The 22,516-nt window shown below is 37.4% G+C and overlaps 1 protein-coding gene across 1 annotated transcript in view; it reads left to right on the top strand.

The window, feature by feature from the left end:
- FOCAD (focadhesin) overlaps positions 1–22,516 on the top strand; it is a 336,121-nt gene that overhangs the window by 90,787 nt on the left and 222,818 nt on the right. The window contains exons 8-10 of the mRNA XM_090274062.1: positions 2,446–2,652; positions 11,477–11,564; positions 15,831–16,033. Of these exons, the coding sequence (XP_090130188.1) occupies positions 2,446–2,652; positions 11,477–11,564; positions 15,831–16,033 (498 nt within the window). The remainder of the gene's footprint in view (positions 1–2,445; positions 2,653–11,476; positions 11,565–15,830; positions 16,034–22,516) is intronic.

Here is a 22,516-nt window from a genome sequence, read left to right as displayed (position 1 = left end):
CAGAACATCTTGAACTACGGTAATTTCACACCTTCCTTTCATTACTGTTCTTGGCTCTTTGATAGATGTTTGTCTTCACCTTTGAGAAACTATATTGACAAGCCTAAATACTTCTCCAAGTCAGCTCTGTAGAATATTTCTGGGCATCTGTGGCATGTTAATATAGTTGACATAGGTGAGGGAAAAAAAGAAATACATCATTTAAAACAAATGGAACTAGCAATGTAAACACATATAATCACTTAACATATCGGCTTTATGAGAATGAAGAATCTCAGCATTGGGAAGGATCTTAGTAGCAATGTAATCCATTTTCCCACTGATTACAGGTATTTCTTATACTCTTTAAAACACAATCATCCCATGACAAATGAATTATTTTAGTAATAGGAAGTATGTTATTTTGCAAGGCAACCATTTCTTCCTTCTTTCCTTTCTTTCTCTTTCTTTCTTTCTTACTTCCCTCCCTCCTTCCTTCCTTCCTTCCTTCCTTCCTTCCTTCCTTCCTTCCTTCCTTCCTTCCTTCCTTCTTTCTTTCTTTCTTTCTTTCTTTCTTTCTTTCTTTCTTTCTTTCTTTCTTTCTTCCTTTCTTCCTTTCTTCCTTTCTTTTTTTCTTGTTTCAAAAGCACGTACTTCTAATTGACCTGCATTTTCCTAAGACTTTATTCATTAGTCACCATTCTTAGAACATAAAAAGCTTTTTAAAAAGCCAATCTGCATCCTATTTTGTGTTGTCTTTCTCTCTGCCTTCCTTTTCTTCCTTTCCATCCTTCCCTCTCTCCTTCCTTTATATCATCAATTTCTTTATTTCTTCACAAGAAATGATTTCCAGACTTTTCACTATCCTTTGGCAGGAATTGTCTAGTTTATTGGTGCTCACATTGTGTTACTATGAAACGTTCTTCTTAGAGTTGAATACAGTATTGATCCATACTGAGCACTTGAATATGATCACATTAGTTTGTTAGCTAATTAATTAATTATTACTTACTCCCGAGTCGGACTGCACAGCCATTCTTGGCGGTGCAGATAGACTCTGAAGAAGCTACACCATCGTCTCTCGAGACGGACGGCTGCCGACGACGACGACTTGTTTTTAGAAATAGCCATGCTCAGATGGTGGTCAGTAGGACTACTATTTCCTGTTCTTCTAATGCCAACTGTTCTTCAATTTAAAAATTTTGGAACTGTCTTTATTTGGACTTACCTCTCTTAAGCTTTACTGTTGATTTTAGTCCCAATAGTTTTGTTTATAATTGTGATGCTTGTCATCACACATTATCCATTTCTACATAAAAAGAGAACATTACTTCAAAATTGTTCTTGTTAAGAATTTTGGTAATGATAAAGATTAGAGAGCCTTTATAGTGCTTACTTGCTGAGGTTGCCTTTCAATTTATTTTTATTATGGAATATTTCAAGTATGTACAAAATGTCAAATAATCAAGAGGATTTACTTCATTTTAAATCCCTTTTATTTTTTGATGGCTGTTTGCCTCTCCCACTGTATATTTGCAAAAGAGCAAAATAATTTACTGAGCCTTTCACATTTATTTTATATAACAGTATTTTCTGCTGTATCCTCCATCTTGACCTTATTATAATCTTTCTTTCTCTTATTTGCTAAGAATTAATTTTTCTCTCTGTGTATAACTTATAGACATCTGGGGTTTATTATGATGATAACAACTGTTGAATGGTATAGCTCTGGTCAACTGTAGGCTTTCCTCTTGATGAATTTAACAGACACAGGCGCCTGATTGAAGCAGATGGTTCATTGTTTGTAATCTCTGGGAAGTGCCAGTGTGTCTGCTAGCAGGACCTTATCCTTAATACCAACTCCAGAATTTTGAACAGAACAGCTGGGTTTGAATTGAATTGAGATTTTCAAGAGCATTCAAGTCTTTCCTACCTAATACCTCTTGAGAAGATACCCTACCGTTTGAATATGATCTTTCATTACACCTGCTGAGCATAGAAATGATGCTCTCAGTTAAGGTTTTCTGAGAAAATGCCTTGGCAGATGATGGACTTAGCAGTGCATTAGACTAACTTGCTAACCTTTTACTATCAGGTAATTATGTTGCAATTGTAGAAAGGAGAGTTCATTTGGAGAACTCAAAACCTAATTTCCTTCAAAATGTTGGCACTGTCATGTAATTTGTCTTAAGAAGTATGCACTCAGAGAAGTTAGAAAAATAGTGAAATCACTTGGTACCAGACAGCGTTAATAAAAACAGTAATAAATTTACTTTGTTTAGCGACAAAAGGAAAAGACTGAGTTGTATAGTTTAACCCGGTTTGAGTTCTGTACATTTCTTCATCTTCTTAAGGCTTTATTGATTTAGAGAAATATATTTTGTTGTTAACATTCCTTATGTAGCTTTAAATTATTCTTTGGTTTGTACATTATTGTGATATCATATAATGACTTTTTTTTAACAGATAAATGATTTGATACAAACAACAGAAGTGATGCTGTTTATCGAGGAAGTATATATAAGCCTTTCACGTCATCCTGTTTTCTGGAAAATTCAGCTTACCCAACTGACCCTTCAGTTGCTGTGTGTCTCTGAAGTCAGCTTAAAGATAACTGGGGAATGCTCATCTTTAATTCACCTTCTGGAGCACAGCGTTGAACTTCTGAAGGAGGTATGGATTATAAGAAATTTTAATGTGTCAATTATCACTTAAGTGAGTCTTTTCTAAAGGAACTGGGTGGGTATGCTCTTCACTTTATCATATCAAAGGTGTGTTGCTCTAATATGATTCGATCATAGTACTAATGTACAACTACTAATATCATTTATAATAAAAATAAATCATTAAATACTCTTTAGAGCATCAGTTAAGGATCTACCACTCTGGCTTTTTAATACAATAAGGTAAATGCTTTTATATACTTAAAGAGTATGATTGAGGAAAGCCCCTGGCTGGTTTGGCTCAGTGGATTGAGCGTCGGCCTGCGAGCTAAGTGTCGCTGGTTCGATCTTCCAGTCAGGGCACATCAGAGAAGGAAAACTCTGACTCCAAAAAACCTCCGCTGCCTTGCGGCATACCTCTTCAGGGGAAAGGCTAAGGGAGTAAACCCCGAGAGAAAATCCGGAGCCGGAGTCCCTAAGGCGGTTTGACGTTGTAGTCAACACCGGCAACTCCTGCGGCGCACCTGAAGCCAAGCTGTATTGACTCCGTCTTTCCCTTGGATCCTTCAGCTGCGAAGAGAGGGGGGGTCTGCTGCATGGGCAACAGCAGACCCTCCATATCACCCTGCCCAGGCTCTGTAGCTTCAGCTTCACTGGAGAGGACACTCCAGCGTCATCACAAGATGTCGATACAACACGGGAGGAGACAGATACCGTGTCACTCCCGAGTTGGACTGCACAGCCATTCTTGGCGGTGCAGATAGACTCTTAAGAAGCTACACCATCGTCTCTCGAGACGGACGGCTGCCGATTCGATGATTGAGGAAAGTAGAGCATGAGTTGAGATTTGAGAAGTTTGAATAGGAGTCTCCATGGTACACCCTAGAGGCTGGGAAGACATCCCAGCTGCCAGAACAGCAGGTGCCCAAATGCAGAAACATGAGAGGGCAGGAAGGCAGGCGGGCCCGTTCAGAAAACAAAAAGGTGTTGAGTATTGTTGAAGGGTTAAGGTGTAGGAGATAAGGCCCAGCCTTGAGTTTGCATTTTACCTTCTAGGTAATAGCATGCAGAGAGGTGCCCTGATATTTTGCATGTGGAGGATTATTCTGATGGTAGAGTGGAGGAGGGTTTAGAGCAGGGTAATATTTATGAGGCAGGAAGTGAGGAGGGATGTCTTAGACTGTGAGGGCTGCCATAACATATGCCACAGACGGGGTGACTTAAACAACAGAATTTTTTCTTACAGTTCTAGAGACCAGAAAGTCCAGGATCACAGCATTGTGTGATTTGATTCTTAGCAAGGGCTGTCTTCTTGGCTTGTAGGCAGCTGCTGTCTTGCTGTGTTCTCACATGGCAGAGAGAGAGCAAGAGAGCTCTGTATTGTTTCATCTTAAAAGGTCACTAATCCTACTGGAATAAGGAATAAGGCCCCACTCTTAGGATCTCATTTAACTTTAATTGCTTCTTTACTCCAAAACAGTTGCATTGGCAGGTAGGGCTTCAGTGTTTGAATTTGGGGTTGGGAGGACACACTTTAGTTTATAGCAAGGTACTAATTAGGGAAATGAAAATGAGAAAAGAAAAATATGGGAGATGAAATCAATAGGGCTTGTGGTTGATTAGATTGTCAAGGACAGGGTCCTTGGTAGAGTTTTAGGTTTCTATTTTGGACAATTGGATAATGCCATTCGCTTTGAGACATGGTAGCTGATGTTAGAGGGAAAATGATAAATTTGGTTTTTGAGATATGGTTGGTTTAAGATATGTATGGATTATGAATTATTGGCTGCATGGTTTTAAAATTCAGGATGGAAGCCTAAACTAAATGTACAGATTTGTAGACATTTACTTCAGGTTAAGAGTTTTAACTATGGGAGTTCATGACAAGGCTTGCATTGGAACTACACAGGGGCTATTGATATTTGAAGTGTGCTGATAAAGAGGAGTGTGGGGACATATAGCTAGAAGATTGTCTGACAAGCAGAAGAGGCAGATGACATGAAAATCAAAGGAAGGACTATCTCAGAAAGGGGCATGGTCGACAGTGGCATGGAGAGGGGATTTAAAGTAACAGATGGAAAATAAGTACTCTTATGATGCAGCAAGTAGAAGTTTATTGTTCACATTGGAGGAAGCAGTTTCAGGGGAGTGATGGTAGGAACCAAATTGGATTAAGAGAGTGAGTTGCAGGTGAGGATATGGAGGGAATGAATATATTTTGTGAAAGGAGGGAATTGAAGGCTCAAGTAATTCATTTGTCAATTTGTCCATCTTGTGGTTAGAATGGTTTCATGTATGCTGGGACTCTAAGATACTATTTTATATACTATTATATAATGATGCATTTATGTTATGATATTGTATATATTACCTATTATGTATAATAGTAATATGCATTAATGATATAAAGTAATAAATATCTGTCATATATTATAGAATACCTATTATATATTACATAAATAGATATAATATGATAAAATCATATCAAACCCCTTCAGATGTATAATTATATCTATATTATATGTCTATATAATTATATCTGTATATAATTATACCTATTAGGTATATGATAGATAATATGTAGAAAATATAAATGACAACAAACTCACAACTATCAACTGAGGTGGGTCACCCCCATCGCCCTCGGCTTGGTGGAAACTCACTGTCCAGCAGTGGTCTCAGAATCGTGGATAAGAGACAATAAGTAACCCAAACACTGTATTGTGTCTGGGAGGAGGAAAGGTAGCTGATCTCTAGGGAGAAGAGCTCTAATCAAGCCTTCCAAGCTCCTTTTATTGAGAAGGTTATCCAGGGGATACAGAGTCAAAATACACAAATCATCAATCAATTTCAAATGCTTGGATTACTTTTAACAACCACTGGTTACTCATAACAATGTAAGGAACACAGTGAGAATTCTGGGTCACAGTCTATTAGGCATCCTGGCACTATATGAACATCAAGTGCATACACCTTCCAGGTACTTGATGTTACAAAGGGTTTATAGCTAACTTAAGAGATAAGAAAAACAGAGCAATCTTCAAAGCAGAATATTCACTCTTTAAATCCAATTCCCACGGGACCCCTCTGAATGGGCTTTTGGGTCATGTCCGTCTCCAGCCTTCCTGGTCTTCCAGTCAAGACTTAAAGGGCTCCTGTGGGGGCAGGGGCCTGGCTTGTGGCTGGGCTACAAATGCCAAAACCATGCAGGGCGGTCCCCTACAATCAACAACAGACTCTAAAAATAAAAAACAAAAACAAACTAAGTAAACAGCCAGAATAGGAACAGAAGCATAGGTGTGAGGATCATTTGGACAGCTATCAGCTGGGAGCGGGGAGGGGGAGAAATGGTGCAGGGATTAAGAAGCATAATTGATAGGCACAAAATAGACAGGGGGAAGTTAAGAATAATATAGGAAAGGGTGAAGCCAAAGAACTTTTATACATGACCTATAGACATGAACTACGCTGGGTGAGATTGCTGGAGGGAAGGTGGGTAGTGGAAGGAGAGGCGCAAAGGGAAAAAAAACTGGGACAACTGTAACGGCATGATCGATAAAATATACTTTAAAAAAGGAAAATATATTTTAAAAAGATAATATTTATAGATAAATATTATATAAAAATATTATATGGCTAAATTACCAAGAATTGTGTAACTACATGTATACCTCATATTGTTCTTTGTGCTTGTACTAGATTCATTTGAATAGTGGATGTAATTATCAATTATGATTTTGTAGAGTTACTTTAAAATTACTATCATTTTCTGACCATCTTATTGTATATCTGCCGCTCTCTCCACATACACATCTAGAATATATTTATTAAGCAGCTTCTATGGCAAACAGTTTGCTAAATAAAAACAATTAGGTGAAAACAAACAAGTGTTTTGAAGCTTATATTCCAGTGAAATGGTCCAAACTTGTGTGCATAAAAATCAGGAGGCAGAGTTTCTTAAAATGCAGGTGCCTGGGGCTTACCTCTATAGATATTTAATTAGCAGGGCTGAGTGGGGCTTAAGCATCTGAATTTTAAACTAGACCCTTAGGTGATTCCCGCCCCCCCACCTTCTCCCACCACATATAAGGCAAACACCCTAGTATCACACAGCTTGAACTTTTTCAGCCACCATAGAAGTTTCCCACAAGCCTGGTCCTAATCACAACCTCTGCTGTCCCCTAACTATCCTGATTTCTATAGGAATATCTTTCGTACATGTTTAAAACAGTTTTAATACCTAAATGTGTATGCCTACACATAACGTAGTTTTGGTATGCATGATCTTTTAGGTATATTGTATACTTGTCCCCTTCTATTCTCTCCCTCACTTTCTTTTTTTTTTTTCTTGAAGTATACAGGATGAGGCAAAACTAGGTTCTTAGTTGTGAGTATGCAAAAGTTTATTCTTGTATTATTATTAATTATTGTTTTTATTTTCCATATGAGCAACTGTAAACCTACTTTTGCCCCACCATGTATGTATTGAAAAACCTAGCTTATGTGAGGTGTAGAGTTTTCTACATTGTGAATTCTGCTCATTGCATCCTCATAGTGCACTTTGACATGTTTCTCTACCTCCTAATGAATTAGTGGAACTAGGCATTGAGCATCAACAGCTACTAACATCATAGAAAGAAGAGCAACACAGTTTATGTGCTTCTTGATGAAAGAAAACATAACTCTCTGTAGTCTTGGAAACAAAAACCAAAATGAAACAAATCCTGACTCTGTCAATCCCCTGTTGTCTGATTGGCCCAGGTTGGATGAATCGGCTCTGACCAGCGGACAGGGAAGGAAGCAAAGATATGGCCCTGGGAGATAATATAGGCTGGGCTGCCATCCCTAGGCCCATTAGCACATGGTACATAGGTGGTGCCCCAAAGCGTAGTCCAATTAAAATTCCTCTGACATCTGTGGCCAAGTATAAAGGCATTTTCTTCTTTTTTAGTATTTGACTTCCTTTTCTGGATAGGCTCTGAATTAGTCTGGGTTCCCCCTAAAGCAGTCCCTGTTCTAAAGACAAAAGCATTCCCTGAGTTTCTGGTACAGAAACAGCCAGCACTGTTCCAGAACATCAGTAGGGTTTGATTGCTCACCACCAAGAGGCATAACTCTAGAGACAAGAGTTTGGTGAAAAAGGAAAGGAGTTGTTTGTTTAAAGGCTACACAGTTTTAGAATAATGGCAGATTTCTGCCTCAAAGTTCTGCTCCATTTAAAACACCCAAAAACAAATAGCCCTGCTGTCCTCTGGCAGGCCAGACCAGTTTCAGAATATGCTACTTAAAAGTACTGTCCTTCAAGAAATGTAGAAGACTGTAGCTCAGAATTGCTCGTCACAGCTGGGCTCCAAGCATCTCTCACGAGTCTGTGTGCACTGGGCTGGGCAGGGTCCCACTACACAGTCAGCGCTGCCACTGTCTTCTGTGTGGGAAGAATGCTGAGGATGTTTCCAAACCAGGAGGTCTCCTAGGAACCTCCAGGTGTCAGGACCTGGGGCTCCCTGCGAAGGATACGTCTAGCCAGAGGAAGGGGGAAAAAAGCCTCTGTGTTTCCCAGCGTGCCCTGGTTTTTAATTTGGCCCAGCAATCCCTGCGTGAAAGAACTTCATGATTTTTCTCAAGGTGACGCAGCCTCTGCCATTCTTATTGGCTCCCCAGTGTCTTTGACCTCTTTCCGCTGCCATGTTTAGTAAGGGCAAAAGTTTCCCAGTGAGCATAGGCCTTAAGTGTCTGTCTGGGGTAGGGCATTTGGTTGCTATTTTAATCTGCCACCCTGGGTGCTTCCTAACCAGCACTTTTGCAATTCCCTCCCTTCTGAGGGGGAGGTTGCTGGCTCTCACTGGATCTGGGGTCCCCTGCCGGAATTGGGGTCCCTTGTCTGGATTTCCAGTGATCTCTGGTCCGACCTCCCCCATTACATTTCCACAAAGCTGAGGCTGATGTGGCAGGAGTTCATTTGCAAGTGTGGTAGCAGGAAGCAGATGAGAGAGGAACAGAAGAGTGAAATATTGACCATGGGAGAGGCAATACAAATACAGTGGAACCTTGGTTCTCAAACTTAATTCTTTCTGGAAAATTGTTGGAGAAACAGTTTGTTCAAAAACTGAATCTCTTTTTTTTGTTGTTGTTGCCTGAGAGACACATGACTGATCATACAGATATCAGCATGAGAGGGTTATTGGGTGGAGAATTGAAAACGCAATTTTTGTTGGACAACTGAGATTTCTTTTTCCATAAACAACTTGGTTGAGAATTGAATTGTTCCAAAACTGAGACGTTTGAGAACTGAGGTTTGACAATATTATCAAGTTGACCACCGCTACAAGCAACCAGTTGTTCCCATGCCACAGAATATTCAGAGAAGCTCAATGTATGTCTCAGAATCCTCCTGAGGATCCAGAATAAAGGGGAAGGTGTTTGTCCTTGGGCTTCTTTTGCTTAGTTGTCAAGCTTTGGCCTATGGGGCTTTCACTTCCCTGTGCTTCTGAATCTCTTACTGGTCTGGGACAGGAAGGAAGAGTAACTACAGGAGTGGCTGTAATATTTGGAGTGGCATACAACATGTCGAACACAGGCTTTTATTAAGAGATCTCATGCAATGGTACCCATCTTTGGTGTCCATTAGAAATCAATCAATCACGTGTGATAGTGTCAACAATTAAGAAAAAAAAATCAGCTGTTGGAGGATCTTCCACCTGTCTTAAGGAGCAAGGAAGGATCAACACTTAGCCTATCTCTACTGTACACCAAAAAACTTTAAACATTATTCTTAGTTTATAGTTAACAAAGTTGTTAATTATAAAAATGATAACATGTTAATACAGATAAATAAAGAGAAAAAAATCAAACAAAAATCTTGTAACCTCTCAGAAGTGTAAGCAGTTTAAGATTATTTAGTTTAATCCTCCAGAATTACTTTTCTTTATTTTTAGTGTCTTGAATCCCCAGCTCTTTACCTTTCAGCCTCTATTCTGAACAGGCTAGTCTTGTTTATGCCTTCATAACTTTCAGTTCCACCCACTTAAAATGCTTCTAGACCATTTAAGAACCCTGAAAAGCTACATTGTGAGCCTTTCAGTGATAGCCTGCATGAAAGCTTTTGCAGTGATACCATTAGTACACAGTAATACTACTGTCTCTGATCCTCTTGGTATCCGGTAAGTTTTGAAATTTAAATTCCCATGCTAGTTTTCTTTTTGTTTTCTTATGTACATGCAGACTTTGAAATGAAACGGAGGAAAAGATAATGGGAAAGAATAGTGTGATGGTGTATACTGTAAACATATTTGTTTCAAAATGCATTTATTGTCCTTAAGTAGATAACAGTTGCTTCATGATTCTCAACTGTATTTCAAAATAGTGAATATATGTATATATATATATAGATGCAAAAACACAGATTAGAATTATATTTCATTCAAAACTATTCACAAATTAATTTTTCTCTTTAGCTGGTTTTATAAAGTCCATAAACGAGCACTTGAGAAGTCTTCGCAGCTTGATTAACTTTACCTTTTAAAAGTTATAACCCAGATCTATAGGTATATATTTACTTATTTGTGCCAGAGTTGATAACATCTCCAAGATTATAACTTATGAGTGGCTCAGACTGTTTCTCTCAACTGTTTCTTTAACATGGCTCTATCTCACATGGTCTTTTTTTTCTTGCCTGCCTCATGATTTATAGGTATTTCTTTTCTGCAGACACTTCTGTAAAATTTCATAATGAAGTAATTTTAGCAATATGTGGTGGACCTTTCTTTAGTTCCGCAATACATTAATGTTTTCTGTATTTAGAATCCTCAGATAACACCTTATGTCATTTGCATCTTATTTATTGGAACTTAATGTATGTATCCTTCCCTTTTTCATTTTGTTCAAAAACTTAGTGAAATTAATGATTTTAAGTTTCTATGGTTATTGCTTTGCTGCATTTAAAAATGCTTAATAAATTACTGTAATTTATAAGTAATCTCTGTCTCCCTGGGCACTAATGTTTATTTTATTATAATGTGATTTATTAAAATTTGTTTAGTGTAATTCATTATGCAAATTATATAGATGAATCATGTCTGTATTAGGTAGGTAGACAATTGAGCTACTTTTCAGAAATGAAATATTCTTAAGGATTTCAGGTAGTTTTCAGTGGTTTGCAAAGACTGTTTTAAAAATTTGCAGATCTATTGTGTTAAGGTGTTATTCCTCTAAATTCCTTTTTTTTAAATCCTGTTCTTTCTTGGCCAGATATGATAAGGTTTTAAATTTATGAATGACTGCTCAGGCACTCACTAATTCTTGCTTTAGTAGAGCAGGCTTATTGTGGATAATTTTGTATACAGTCATCCCTTGGTATCGTTGGAGGATTGGCTCCAGGACCTCTGTGGATACCAAACTCAGTGATGCTCAAGTTTCTAATATAAAATAGCATAGCTCTTTGCATATAGTCTATGCACGTCCTCCCCTATACCTTAAATAATCTCTAGACTACTTATAATACCTAATACAATGTAAATGCTATGTAAATAGTTGTTATACTGTATTATTTAGGAAATAATAAAGAATAATGACAAGAAAAAAGAAAGTCTGTACCTGTTCAGTACAGATGCAACTGTCATAGGTATAAGTACATAGCACACGTCAACAACAATGTAACATTTTTTAAAAGATATTTATAAATACCTTTTGGTTGAATCTGTGGATACGGAGCCCACAGAATGGAGGGATGATTGTAACAGGTTTATAGTTTTTCATGTTGAATATACTCTTCCTGGATACGTTATAAAGCCATGGCTCTCGAACTTCTTAACAATTCATTTTGTTTTCTTCTTTAGGATTTTCCCATTGAACTGGTCATCATTGGAATAGCTTTACTGCTTCTACAGACTCCAGCAAGTCAACAGAAGCCTATCTTAAGTTTAGGTAAATACATGTACACTCATTAGAGTAAAAAGTAAATATAGCATGAGTGTTGACAGGAGTTACTTAAACTATATATATCCTGTTATGCTTTAAAATTCTGTATATTTTGGGAGATCCAAGATGACGAAGGTGTAAGTGGAAGCTACACTAAGCTCCTCCCAGGACCAATCTGGAATTACAACTTAATTGTGGAGAAACCATCTGGAATAACCAGCTGAACACTAGCTGGAAAGAAGCTTTATAACCATGGACAGACAGAAAAGGCCGCTTCATTACAACATGACTGATAGAAAGTACAGAGATGCGGAAGGGCTGGATGGGCTCCCATGGGTGGCAACTGAAGGGACAGAGAAACATCTCAGCAGCTGGAGGTTCCCCCTGAGAAGGGCAGGGTCTAAATTCCCAGCTGAGCTTCCCAGCCTACAGCAACAAAAAAGAAACTAAAATAGCATCCAGCTGTGAAAAGAAAAAGTGAAGCTGTGGGATTTTTTTGCTGGCCTGAGACAGACAGCTGGAAACAAAGAGCTCTTAAAGGGACCACATCTGAAAATATGTTGGCACCCACTTACCCTGGGCTTCAGCAGAGGGAGGGCAGAGTGGACTAGAGATGCTCAAAGAGAGTTTGGGGCTGTGGCTTTGAGGAGAAAGAACAGAGGGAGCAGCCAGCTGAGTCCCAGTGCTGACTCATTCCCCATACTGAAGGTAGACCACTCCCCTCCAAGTGGCATCAACCTGAGGGGAAGTAATAGCCCCACCCACAGGAATTAATCTGCCCCACCCTGGGTGCTTAAGCCTCATGGCTGATCACAGATTTACTAGATTAACAACTAAAGAAAACAGACAAAGATAGTAGATCTCTGGTAGTCTCCAACAGGCTGCCTATATCCAGACTGGAACACAATCCGATGTCATCAGGGGCAAATACAGGAAGTAAAGAAGTGCACCTCTACAACATTCTATTAAATGATGAATGGGTTAACAATGATATCAAGGAAGAAATAAAAAAATTTCTGGAAATAAGTGAAAATGAACACACAACAGCTCAAAACCTATGGGACACAGCAAAGTCAGTCCTGAGAGGGAAGTTCATACAGGCCTACCTAAAAGGGACAGAAGAATCTCAAGTAAAAAATCTAACCCTATATCTAAAAGAACTAAAGGAAAAACAACAAACGAAGCCTGGAGCAAGTAGAAGGAGTGAAATAATCAAGATCAGAACAGAATTAAATGATGTAGAAACTAAAAGAGCAATTCAAAGGATTGATAAAACCAGGAGCTGGTTCTTTGAAAAGATAAACAAAATTGGCAAGCCTTTAGCCAGACTCATCAAGAAGAAGACCCAAATAAATAAAATCAGAAACCAAAGAGGAGATATCACAACCAATACCACAGAAATAAAAAGGATTGTAAGAAATTACTGCAAGACATTTGACAACTTGGGAGAAATAGAAAAATTTCTGGAAACATATAATCTTCCCAAACTGAATCAAGGAGAAGCAGAAAATTTGAATAAACTGATAATAACTAATGAAATTGAAGCAGTAATCAAAAAACTCCTGGCACACAAAAGCCCTGAACTCTATGACTTCACAGGTGAATTTTACAAAACATTTAGGGAAGAACTAACTCCTATCCCTCTCAAACTATTCCAAAAAATCCAAGAAGAGGGAAGATTCCCAAATTTTTGCTATGAGACAAGTATTATCGTAATTCCAAAACTAGGTTAAGACACAGCAAAGAACGAAAACTACAGGCCAATATTGCTGATGAACATAGATGCTAAAATCCTCAACCTAATGTTGTAATGTTGGCAAACTGGATCCAGCAATGCATTAAAAAGATCATACACTCAGGAATAAACTTAACCAAGGAGGTAAAAGACCTGTACTTGGAAAACTACAGAACACTGAAGAAAGAAATTAAGGAAGATACAAATAAATGGAAACATATACCATGTCCATGGATGGGAAGAATCAACATCATTAAGATGTCCATACTACCCAAAGCAATTTATAGATTGAACTTAATCCCTATTAAAATACCCATGACATATTTCATAGACCTAGAACAAATACTTCAAAAATTTATATGGAACTGAAAAAGACCCTGAATAGCCACAGCAATCTTGAGGAAGAAGAACACAGTAGAAGGAATCACAATACCTGATACCAAACTATACTACAAGGCTACAGTAATCAAAACAGCCTGGTACTAGCATAAGAACAGACATATAGATCAATGGAACAGAATAGAGAGCCCAGAAATAAACTCAGGTCTATATGGTCAACTAATATTTGACAAAGAGGGAAGGAACATAAAATGGAGTGAGAAGAGCCTCTTCAACAAATGGTGTTGGGAAAACTGGACAGGGACATGCAAAAAAATGAAACTAGACCACCAACTTACACCATACACCAGAATAAACTCAAGATGGACCAAAACTTAAATGTAAGCCGTAACACCATAAAAGTCCTAGAGGAAAACATAGGTAGGAAAATTTCAGACATCCCATGTAGCAATATTTTCACCGATATATCTCCTAAGGCAAGGGAAATAAAGGAAAGAATAAACAAATGGGACTACATCAAACTAAAAATTTTCTGCTCAGCAAAAGAAAACATCAGCAAGATAAAAAGGGAACCAATTGTATGGCAGAACATATTTGCCAATGATACCTCAGACAAGGGTTTGACCTCCAAAATATATATATATATATAGAACTCATACGACTCAACACCAAGAAGACAGACAACCCAATTAAAAAATGGTCAAAGGACCTGAACAGGCACTTCTCCAAGGAGGACATACAGAGGGCCCATAGGCACATGAAAGAATGCTCAACATCATTAGCCATAAGGGAATGCAAACTAAAACCACAATGAGATACCACCTCACCCTTGTCAGAATGGCCATTATAAACAAATCAACAAACAAGTGCTGGCGAGGATGTAGAAAAAAGGGAACCCTATACTAGGCGTTTTAATTTATCATGATTTTGAGGGTGAATTGCTCTTGTACTTACAGTCTGTCTTGGAAATGGCTTTAGCATGTGGAAAAGGACCCTTGGCTCTTTGGACTTGATTTATTTCTACCCTGCTTTTGTCTATTGGCCTTATGCTCATTTGTGCCTTCTTCTCTTGTCCTTTTTTTTTTTTCTTATAACAGTGCACATGGCATCCTACCATATGCATAATTTGTTAGTGCTGCTGCTCTGACAACCATAGATCTTTAAGAAGCTTTAAACAGCCTGGAAGATTTATAATATAGAATATATAAATATTATATGCATTTCCTGCTTGGTTAAAGATAATGAATTTTCATGGTATCTTAGGGACAATTATGGATTAATACTAATATTTAGGGGAAAAGGTATTTGTACTTCATACTCTGTTCAGGTTTGACTTCCAGATGATTTAATAACAAAATACTGACAACTCACTGACATGATTTAAGACTTGCAGAATTTTTTGTTTTTGTTGTAGTGGGGATATCAGTTCATTGCTTTGATAATTTATTATAGCTCGGACGTCTATGAATAACATCACTCAGTAAATCAGGGTTCATTCAATAACCATGAAAAAGTACATTTATGCCTTAACTCATTCAGTTATTAGTCTAGGGTAGACTATATATATGTAACTAAGTCACTGTACATTTGCATGTGTGATCTGATGTGGAAGTTGAGTTTCCATGTTAAAAAAAGATCATTTGTAAAACTGGGTTTGACTATTATGCTGTTCATGAACTTTGATATGTTCCTGATCTGCTTGTTAGCTATGAAAATGGAAAGATAACACTGCTTCACCTTGTTTACTTACTCTTACTAATCTCTTCATACAATTCTCAGCTGGGTTTGTAAGGGAAGCACATATGTTGGTCTTGCTATCCAGTGATTAGGAAGTCTGTGGTCTCTTGGCTGTGTTTGTTAAAGGCAGTAGAAGTATCTGACAGAACAAGGAGAAATGTTGAATTGTATTTTAAATTATATTAACCCGAAAAAGAGTTTATTTATATTTTATGATACACAATGTGTATTTTTTCTAAGAGTATCATCAGATTTTCAGTTGTATACAGAAACAACTTGTCTCAGATACTACTTAATTTTTGTCCTTTTATTTCTAAAAAGATAAGACTTATCTTCTTAGTTATATGCCTGACCCAGTTGTAAAGGGGTAAGAAAACTTCTTGCATATCACCCTTGAACAAAATGACATTTTAACTGTGGTATTAATTTTAAAAAACATGAATTGTTGTTTTGATAAATAGCTTTGAAGCTCCACTCTTTTGCTGAGAATCAGAAAATTCCGAAGTCATCGTTGGTGCTAGTAATGCCACTTCTGCAGATATTATCTTTTACTGCCTTGGAAGACTGCATATCCATAGATGAAGACAGTTCCTCGAGGCAACAGTTGGCTCTAAAACTTTTGGAAAAGGTACAGCAGGAGTGCTATAGAGACGACCACCAAAAGGTAATGGAGTTCATTTTGTTTTCCTTAAATAAAGGTAAATTGGTAATACAGGATTTATATGTCTCTGCAGATAACCTTATATCCTGATGAAGTATGTATTTGGGTTTAAACTCTTATCTTTGTGAACTTTACCATATTGTTAGGAAGGCAGTTCTGTTGATGTTAGTATATTTTTCTGGACAGTGAGAGGCAAGGGTAATCCTGTTGTGAGGTACCTTTTGGAAATGCTATATAACTTTTCTCCTCACCAATGACATGCTTTATTGATCTTTTAGAGAGAGAGGAAAAGAGGAAGAGAGAGAGGGAGAGAAGCATCGATAGGTTACTTCTTGCATGCGCCCTGACTGGGATTGATCCTGTGATCTTTCGGTTTACAGGACAACACTCCAACCAACTGAGCCACACTGGCTAGGGCAGAAATGCTGTATACAGGAGTCCCTTGCTATATCGCGGTTCTCTTATCACGGCCTCACTGTATCGCGGGATTTTAAAAAATATTATATTTAATTATTTATCACGGATTTTTCGCTATATCGTGGGATTTTGTGGTACTATATACGTATGTTGTTAAAGTTACCTAGGTTTAAAGAGTGTAGAACAAATGAAGGTTCCTACTTCGTGGGGTGGTCTGGAATGTAATACCCACGATAAGTGAGGGAATACTGTAATCTTTTTTTTCTCTTTGAATTTCTAGTGTACATTAGTAATTAAAGGTCCTGAGTAATCCAGCAGAAGAGGAACTAGTTCTATTTAACATAGTACTTCTCCCACTTACTTGAGCATAGACTCCTTTATTTCTCATCATACTGTTTAATAAGTGCAGCATATTGCTGGATCTGGAACAGTCCAAGGTGGGAAATCCCCTCGAATACCTGGAAGTTCTGGGATCTGTAAGAACTAAGACTTCATTTTCGAATATGGCTCCTTGGGCCACATTTCCTAACAAACTGGGCGTTGTTGTCTCCCGTGTGTGCCCCTACTCTGCTGTCCTCGTTTGGAAGACGGCAGGCCTGTCACACTCCTTTCCTCTTTCTGCCTGCTGGGCCTACCCACTCCACTTTGTCAGTCTCACTGTTCCTGTTACTTTTTATATTATTGTGCTGTGAATATCTGCATAATGGCTGGGTTCTAGGACTATATTTCTTAGACCTTTCCTCTTTAGCTATTTCAGTTTTGCATTCAGTGAAATTTATTACTTCCCAACTATTACTTTAATGGGGATTGAATGAGGATACGATAAGATAAAACTGACGAAGCATCTCAAGTCTCCATGGAGAGAGAGAGAAATCACATAAATGCAAGATAGGGCCATAGTTGTTCCATATGCAAAAGCAGATACCTCTAATCATGTATTGCGAAATGTTCTAGTAGCAAAAATCTAAGCGTTGTTATTCTTTGTTAGAACACGCAGCAGAAACTAGCCTATAGTCAAATTGAATATATCCTATAGCTTCCTAAATCCTCATTGTTTGTCTGAAACTTTAAAACTTGAAATATATAATTGATTTGTATTAAGAGAAGGAAGTTCTTGCATCCACCCTAATGAGAGTACAAAATGCGGCCAAAATTTTCTAGGAGCTTTTTACCTTCCCTTTTGACTTGCCCATGCAGAACAATGATTGGATTCTGAATGAAGCTGGGAGCAGCGCAGGATGTACGATTTTTAAGAGTTCTGTTCCTTTAAGTCATAAGTGATATTTACTAAGAATCAACCTAACTCTAATACTTAAGTATTCAGTTTACTATTTGCTCAGGTGTGTGAACCTTATTTATCAACACTAACAGTGAGGCTTTTTCTTCAGCAGCTGAGTAAGACGGAGGAGGAAGGAATACTGTTAGGGCTGTAAACACCTCCTGATGATAGTGTGCTGCTTTGAGGCTTTGAGTAGATATATGATCACCCTTTTTAAAAATTTAAGCCACAGTTTACTTTTGGCTTTTCTTCTGCACCTGTCCTGGACTGTATATTCCAAACATAAATTTAGCATGTCCCAAACTCTCCAATTTTTTTTTTCCAGAATCTTTGTTTGACCTATTCATTCTTCAAGACCCACCTAAAAGTCCTAAAGCTCCCTGAGTCAGAAGTAATTACTCTTCTTGTATCCCTAGCATTTTACTCAGTAATGCTATGTTTTAATTTAGGGGGTTACATATTTGTACCTCCAACTATGCTATGAGTTCACTGAGGGAAAGAATATTGGCCCTTTTCATACTTTGTCTTTATTTTCTAAGCATGCTAATATTTAAATTGCAACAATTGTTGACATTTTGTATTTTTTCCACCTTAAGTGTTTCTGCTTTATCTTTTTTAGCTGACCATAGATGAGAGAATTAAAAAATATTTTAGCCAGTTGTTAAATTAAATATTTTCCTATTTTCCACATACTTAAAGAAATAGATAATATCCTAGCTTATCTTTGCACCCTTTTTATCTGACCCATTGTTTACCACATGCTAGACATTCAGTAAATTTCTCTTCAGTGAAGACTGTGTGCTTCTGATAAGATAATTTTACATCTTGATTTATTATAGAAAGATCATTGTTGTTTTTATTTTTATTAGTTCATTATAGATTGGTGACGCTGACTTTGAGTGTTTGATTTAGAATGAGAGCAGTTCTTCAGAAGTCCAGTTCTGGTGAATGAAAGCAAGGGTATATATACTGTGCCGTGCAATTCTGTATTACCTATCCTGTTTCTGAAGTGTTGATGCCCATGAAATAAAACACATTTTAGCTGCTTCCTACTTTTAAGAATTAAAAAATGTAAGATATCAATCCAGGCATTTATCTCTTTAAAATAAAAAATTAGCCCTGGCTGGTGTGGCTCAGTGCATTGAGTGCCAGCCTGCAAACCAAAAGGTCACTGGCTTGATTCTCAGTCAGGGCATATGCCTGGGATGCAGGCCAGGTCCCGTCCCCTTACTCTAAATAAATAAATAAAATCTTTAAGAAAATAATTACACAATCTAATAAACTTTTAACATTTTTTAATATTGTATGGAAAATAGGATCCTTTTCTATTAGTCTATTTGTGTTCTCCTAGGTTAAAAAATATCAAACACTAGTTGTTAGTTCTAAAGTGTTTAAAATCTTGCTGCCCTTGTCACCAGAGAATATGGCAGTTGGGGGAGGGGGGCTGGTTAGAGGGGAGACTGCACCAATGTATGAGTCAGGATTCAGTCAGGAGACAAACCACACTGGTAATTTGAAGAAAGAAAAACTTAATACAAAGAATTATTAATTAGTAAATAACAGGCGTTTCAGATGTACAAAGAAACCATAACTCAGTAGTAAATTGAAGTAAACTGGTTTCCTAAAAGCTTTTAGTTGGAAGTTAAAGGGAATTAGTAAGTCCTAGATCGTATGCTTCTATCATTATTTTCTGATTAACATAGATACAGAAGATGGTGTGGACTGTCTTTTGATAATAATCAGCCACCTCCAAGCCTCTCAACTCTTGACTAGATTCTTCATAGATGTAGACAGCAGAAAGACCCTCTTGAGGCTTTATCTAATCCAATCTTCTGTTTCTGGTCTGGTGAGTGATTAAGTCCCTTCTAACCAAACATGTCTTTTAAGGATCTCCAGGTTTGACTTTCTGTACTCCTTCTCCTGATCAACTCCTGACTCAACTTTTGTTAAGCCTGTTTTACTTACTATGATAGATGAGTAGTATTCTTTAAAGTTAATGAAAATCTATATTATTCACCTTCACTCACAATTTCTTTTTTAGACCTTATTAGACAAAGTACTGCTATGGAAGTCTGGCTTATTGTTAATATTTAACATACCTGAACATTTTTATTAGAAGCTTTTTAAAATAAAGATTCTCAACTCTTTTACATCTGTAAAGCATGCTTTACAACCATTTTAATACTTATTGAAATGCTATTTTTTGTATGTTTTTTTCTTTTATTTCTTATTGAGTTATAATTCACCTAATATAAGCCGCTCATTTGTAAACACCCACTTTCTCCTCCAAAACCTAGACTACTAGCACATTCACAGGTCCTCCCACAGGCTGTGGGGTCAGGATCTGGCAGCTGGTGCTGAGAGAAAACCCTTTGTTGCATCCTTGCTCTGGGACTGTGCCAGGGAACTCTACCCATCCCTCACTGGGCCAGTGAGACCGTCCTGTGATAGCTTATTCAGCACTGTCCCTTTCTCCTGCTGCTAACTTAAGGCAAGCAAACAGGAAGCAGAGCCTAAACCTGGACCTAATGGTTGGAGCAAAGCACGATTGCTTTTCTGTTTTAATATGTTTATTGACACATGTCTGTGTAACATTGCTGCTTTTGACTTAACTTATGTTTCGTAGTGATTTCCAATTATTTTCTACTTTTATCTACCAGTTTTATTTTTGTCTCCTATAAGATGACAGTGATATTTTGCAGCTTTACATACTGTACTAGCTACTTTATTCATATTGTCTCATTACCTGCCTCAGTAATCTTGAAGGAAGGTAGTCATAACTTCCATTTTACAAAGGAAAAACCATGCCTCAGACAGTTTGTGCAACAGCTAATAGCTGTCACAACAGTGCTGAAGTCCTCGCCTTTTAAATCTCAAGTCCAGTGCTATTTGTTATTAGTCCAAAGAAATTGACTCTAGTCTTCAATGAATTTCATTTTAGGGGGAAAAAGCATTTTTAGAGAGAGCTATAATAAATTTAGGTATTTAATTTTAAAAATTTATAATTTTAATAAATAATAAAATAAAAATGGTTCACAGATTATAAAATGGTGTACAATTAGTCCTTCTCACCCTTGATTCCAGTTGTCCAAGTCCCACCCTCCCAATCCCATCCTCTCCAATAGAAAATGAAAATTAGTGTATATTAATTGCTTTTTAATTTGTCCAGATACTTTTCTTTGCATACACAAGCAAATTCAAATATAGGATCCCCACTCCCTTAAAAGATAATTGGTATCGTTCCAGGCATACTATTTGTATCTTGTATTTTCATGTGGGACATCTTTCTATATCAGTAAAGATGGAGCTTCCTCATTTGTTTTTACAGTGGCATTTATTTTCATATAAATGTTATCTCCGCTCATAAACATACCTCAAGATATTGAAGACCCATGTCCTCACAAAAACATTTTAATAGATTAATATTTTTATTTTTATTTTTTAAAGTATATTTTATTGATTATGCTGTTATAGTTGTTCTGATTTCTTTTCCCTTTGCTCCTCTCCGCCCAGCACACCCCTTTCATCTAGCAATTCCACCTCCCTTAGTTTATGTCCATGGGTCATGCATATAAGTTCTTTGGCTTCAACATTTCCTATATTATTTTTAACTTCCCCCTGTCTATTTTGTACCTACCAGTTATGCTTCTTAGTCCCTGCACCATTTCCCTATTTCTCCTCCTTCCTCCTCCTAGTTGATAACCCTCCAAATGATCCCCATACTTATTATTCTGTTCCTATTCTGGTTCTTTGCTTAGTTTGTTTTTGTTTTTGTTGTTTTTTAGGTTCTCGTTGTTGATAGTTGTGAGTTTGTTGTCATTTTAATGTTCATAGTTTTGATTCTCTTTTTCTTAAATAAATCTCTTTAACATTTCATATAATAATGGCTTGGTAATGATGAACTCCTTTAGTTTTACCTTGTCTGGGAAGCACTTGATCTGCCCTTCCATCCTAAATGATAGCTTTACTGGGTAGAGTAGTCTCGGTTGTAGGTCTTTGCTTTTCTTCATTTTGAATACTTCTTGCCAGTCCCTCCTTGCTTGCAAAGTTTCTTTTGAGAAATCAGCTGATGGTCTTATAGGAAACCCTTTTTAGGTAACTCTCTTCTTTTCTCTTGCTGCTTTTATCTTTATCCTTTGGCATTTTATCTTGAATCTTTGGCATTTTAATTATGATGTTTCTTGGTGTGGTCCTCTTTAGGTCTATGTTGTTTGGGACTCTCTGAGTTTCCTGGACTTGTATGTGTATTTCCCTCACCAAATTTGGGAAGTTTTCCTTCATTATTTTTTTCACATAAGTTTTCAGTTTCTTGTTCTTCCTCTTCTTCTCCTGGCACCCCTATGATTCAGATGTTCACACATTTAAAGTTGTCCCAGAACTTCCTAAGCCTCTCCTTGTTTTTTACACTTCTTGTTTCTTCATTTTGTACTGATTGACTGTTTATTTCTTCCTTAAGTTTCAAAACACTGATTTGAACCCCAGTTTCCTTCCCTTCACCATTGGTTTTATATGGATTTTCCCTCATTTCACTTAGCACAGCCTTCACTTCTTTTCTTATGTGTTTGCCATACTAAAGCATATCTGTCAAGCCTGTGAGCATCTTTATCACCAGTGTTTTGTACTCTTCTGTCTGTTAGGTTGGCCATCTCCTCGTCGCTTAGTTCTCTCACTGGAACCTTGATCTGTTCCTTCTTGACAGGGTCCTGTGTTTGCCTCTGTGTCTTAGGTAGAGCTTTCTCACCTGTTATGTTGTAAGGGGCAGAGCCTTAGGTATTCATCAGTGCCAGGTG

This window comes from Furipterus horrens, unplaced genomic scaffold, assembly GCF_987537825.1.
Source record: "Furipterus horrens unplaced genomic scaffold, mFurHor1.1.pri manual_scaffold_4, whole genome shotgun sequence".
In the NCBI taxonomy this organism is placed as follows: domain Eukaryota; kingdom Metazoa; phylum Chordata; class Mammalia; order Chiroptera; family Furipteridae; genus Furipterus; species Furipterus horrens.
Note: the sequence above shows the minus strand (reverse complement) of the source record. Positions and strands in the feature narration are given on the sequence as shown.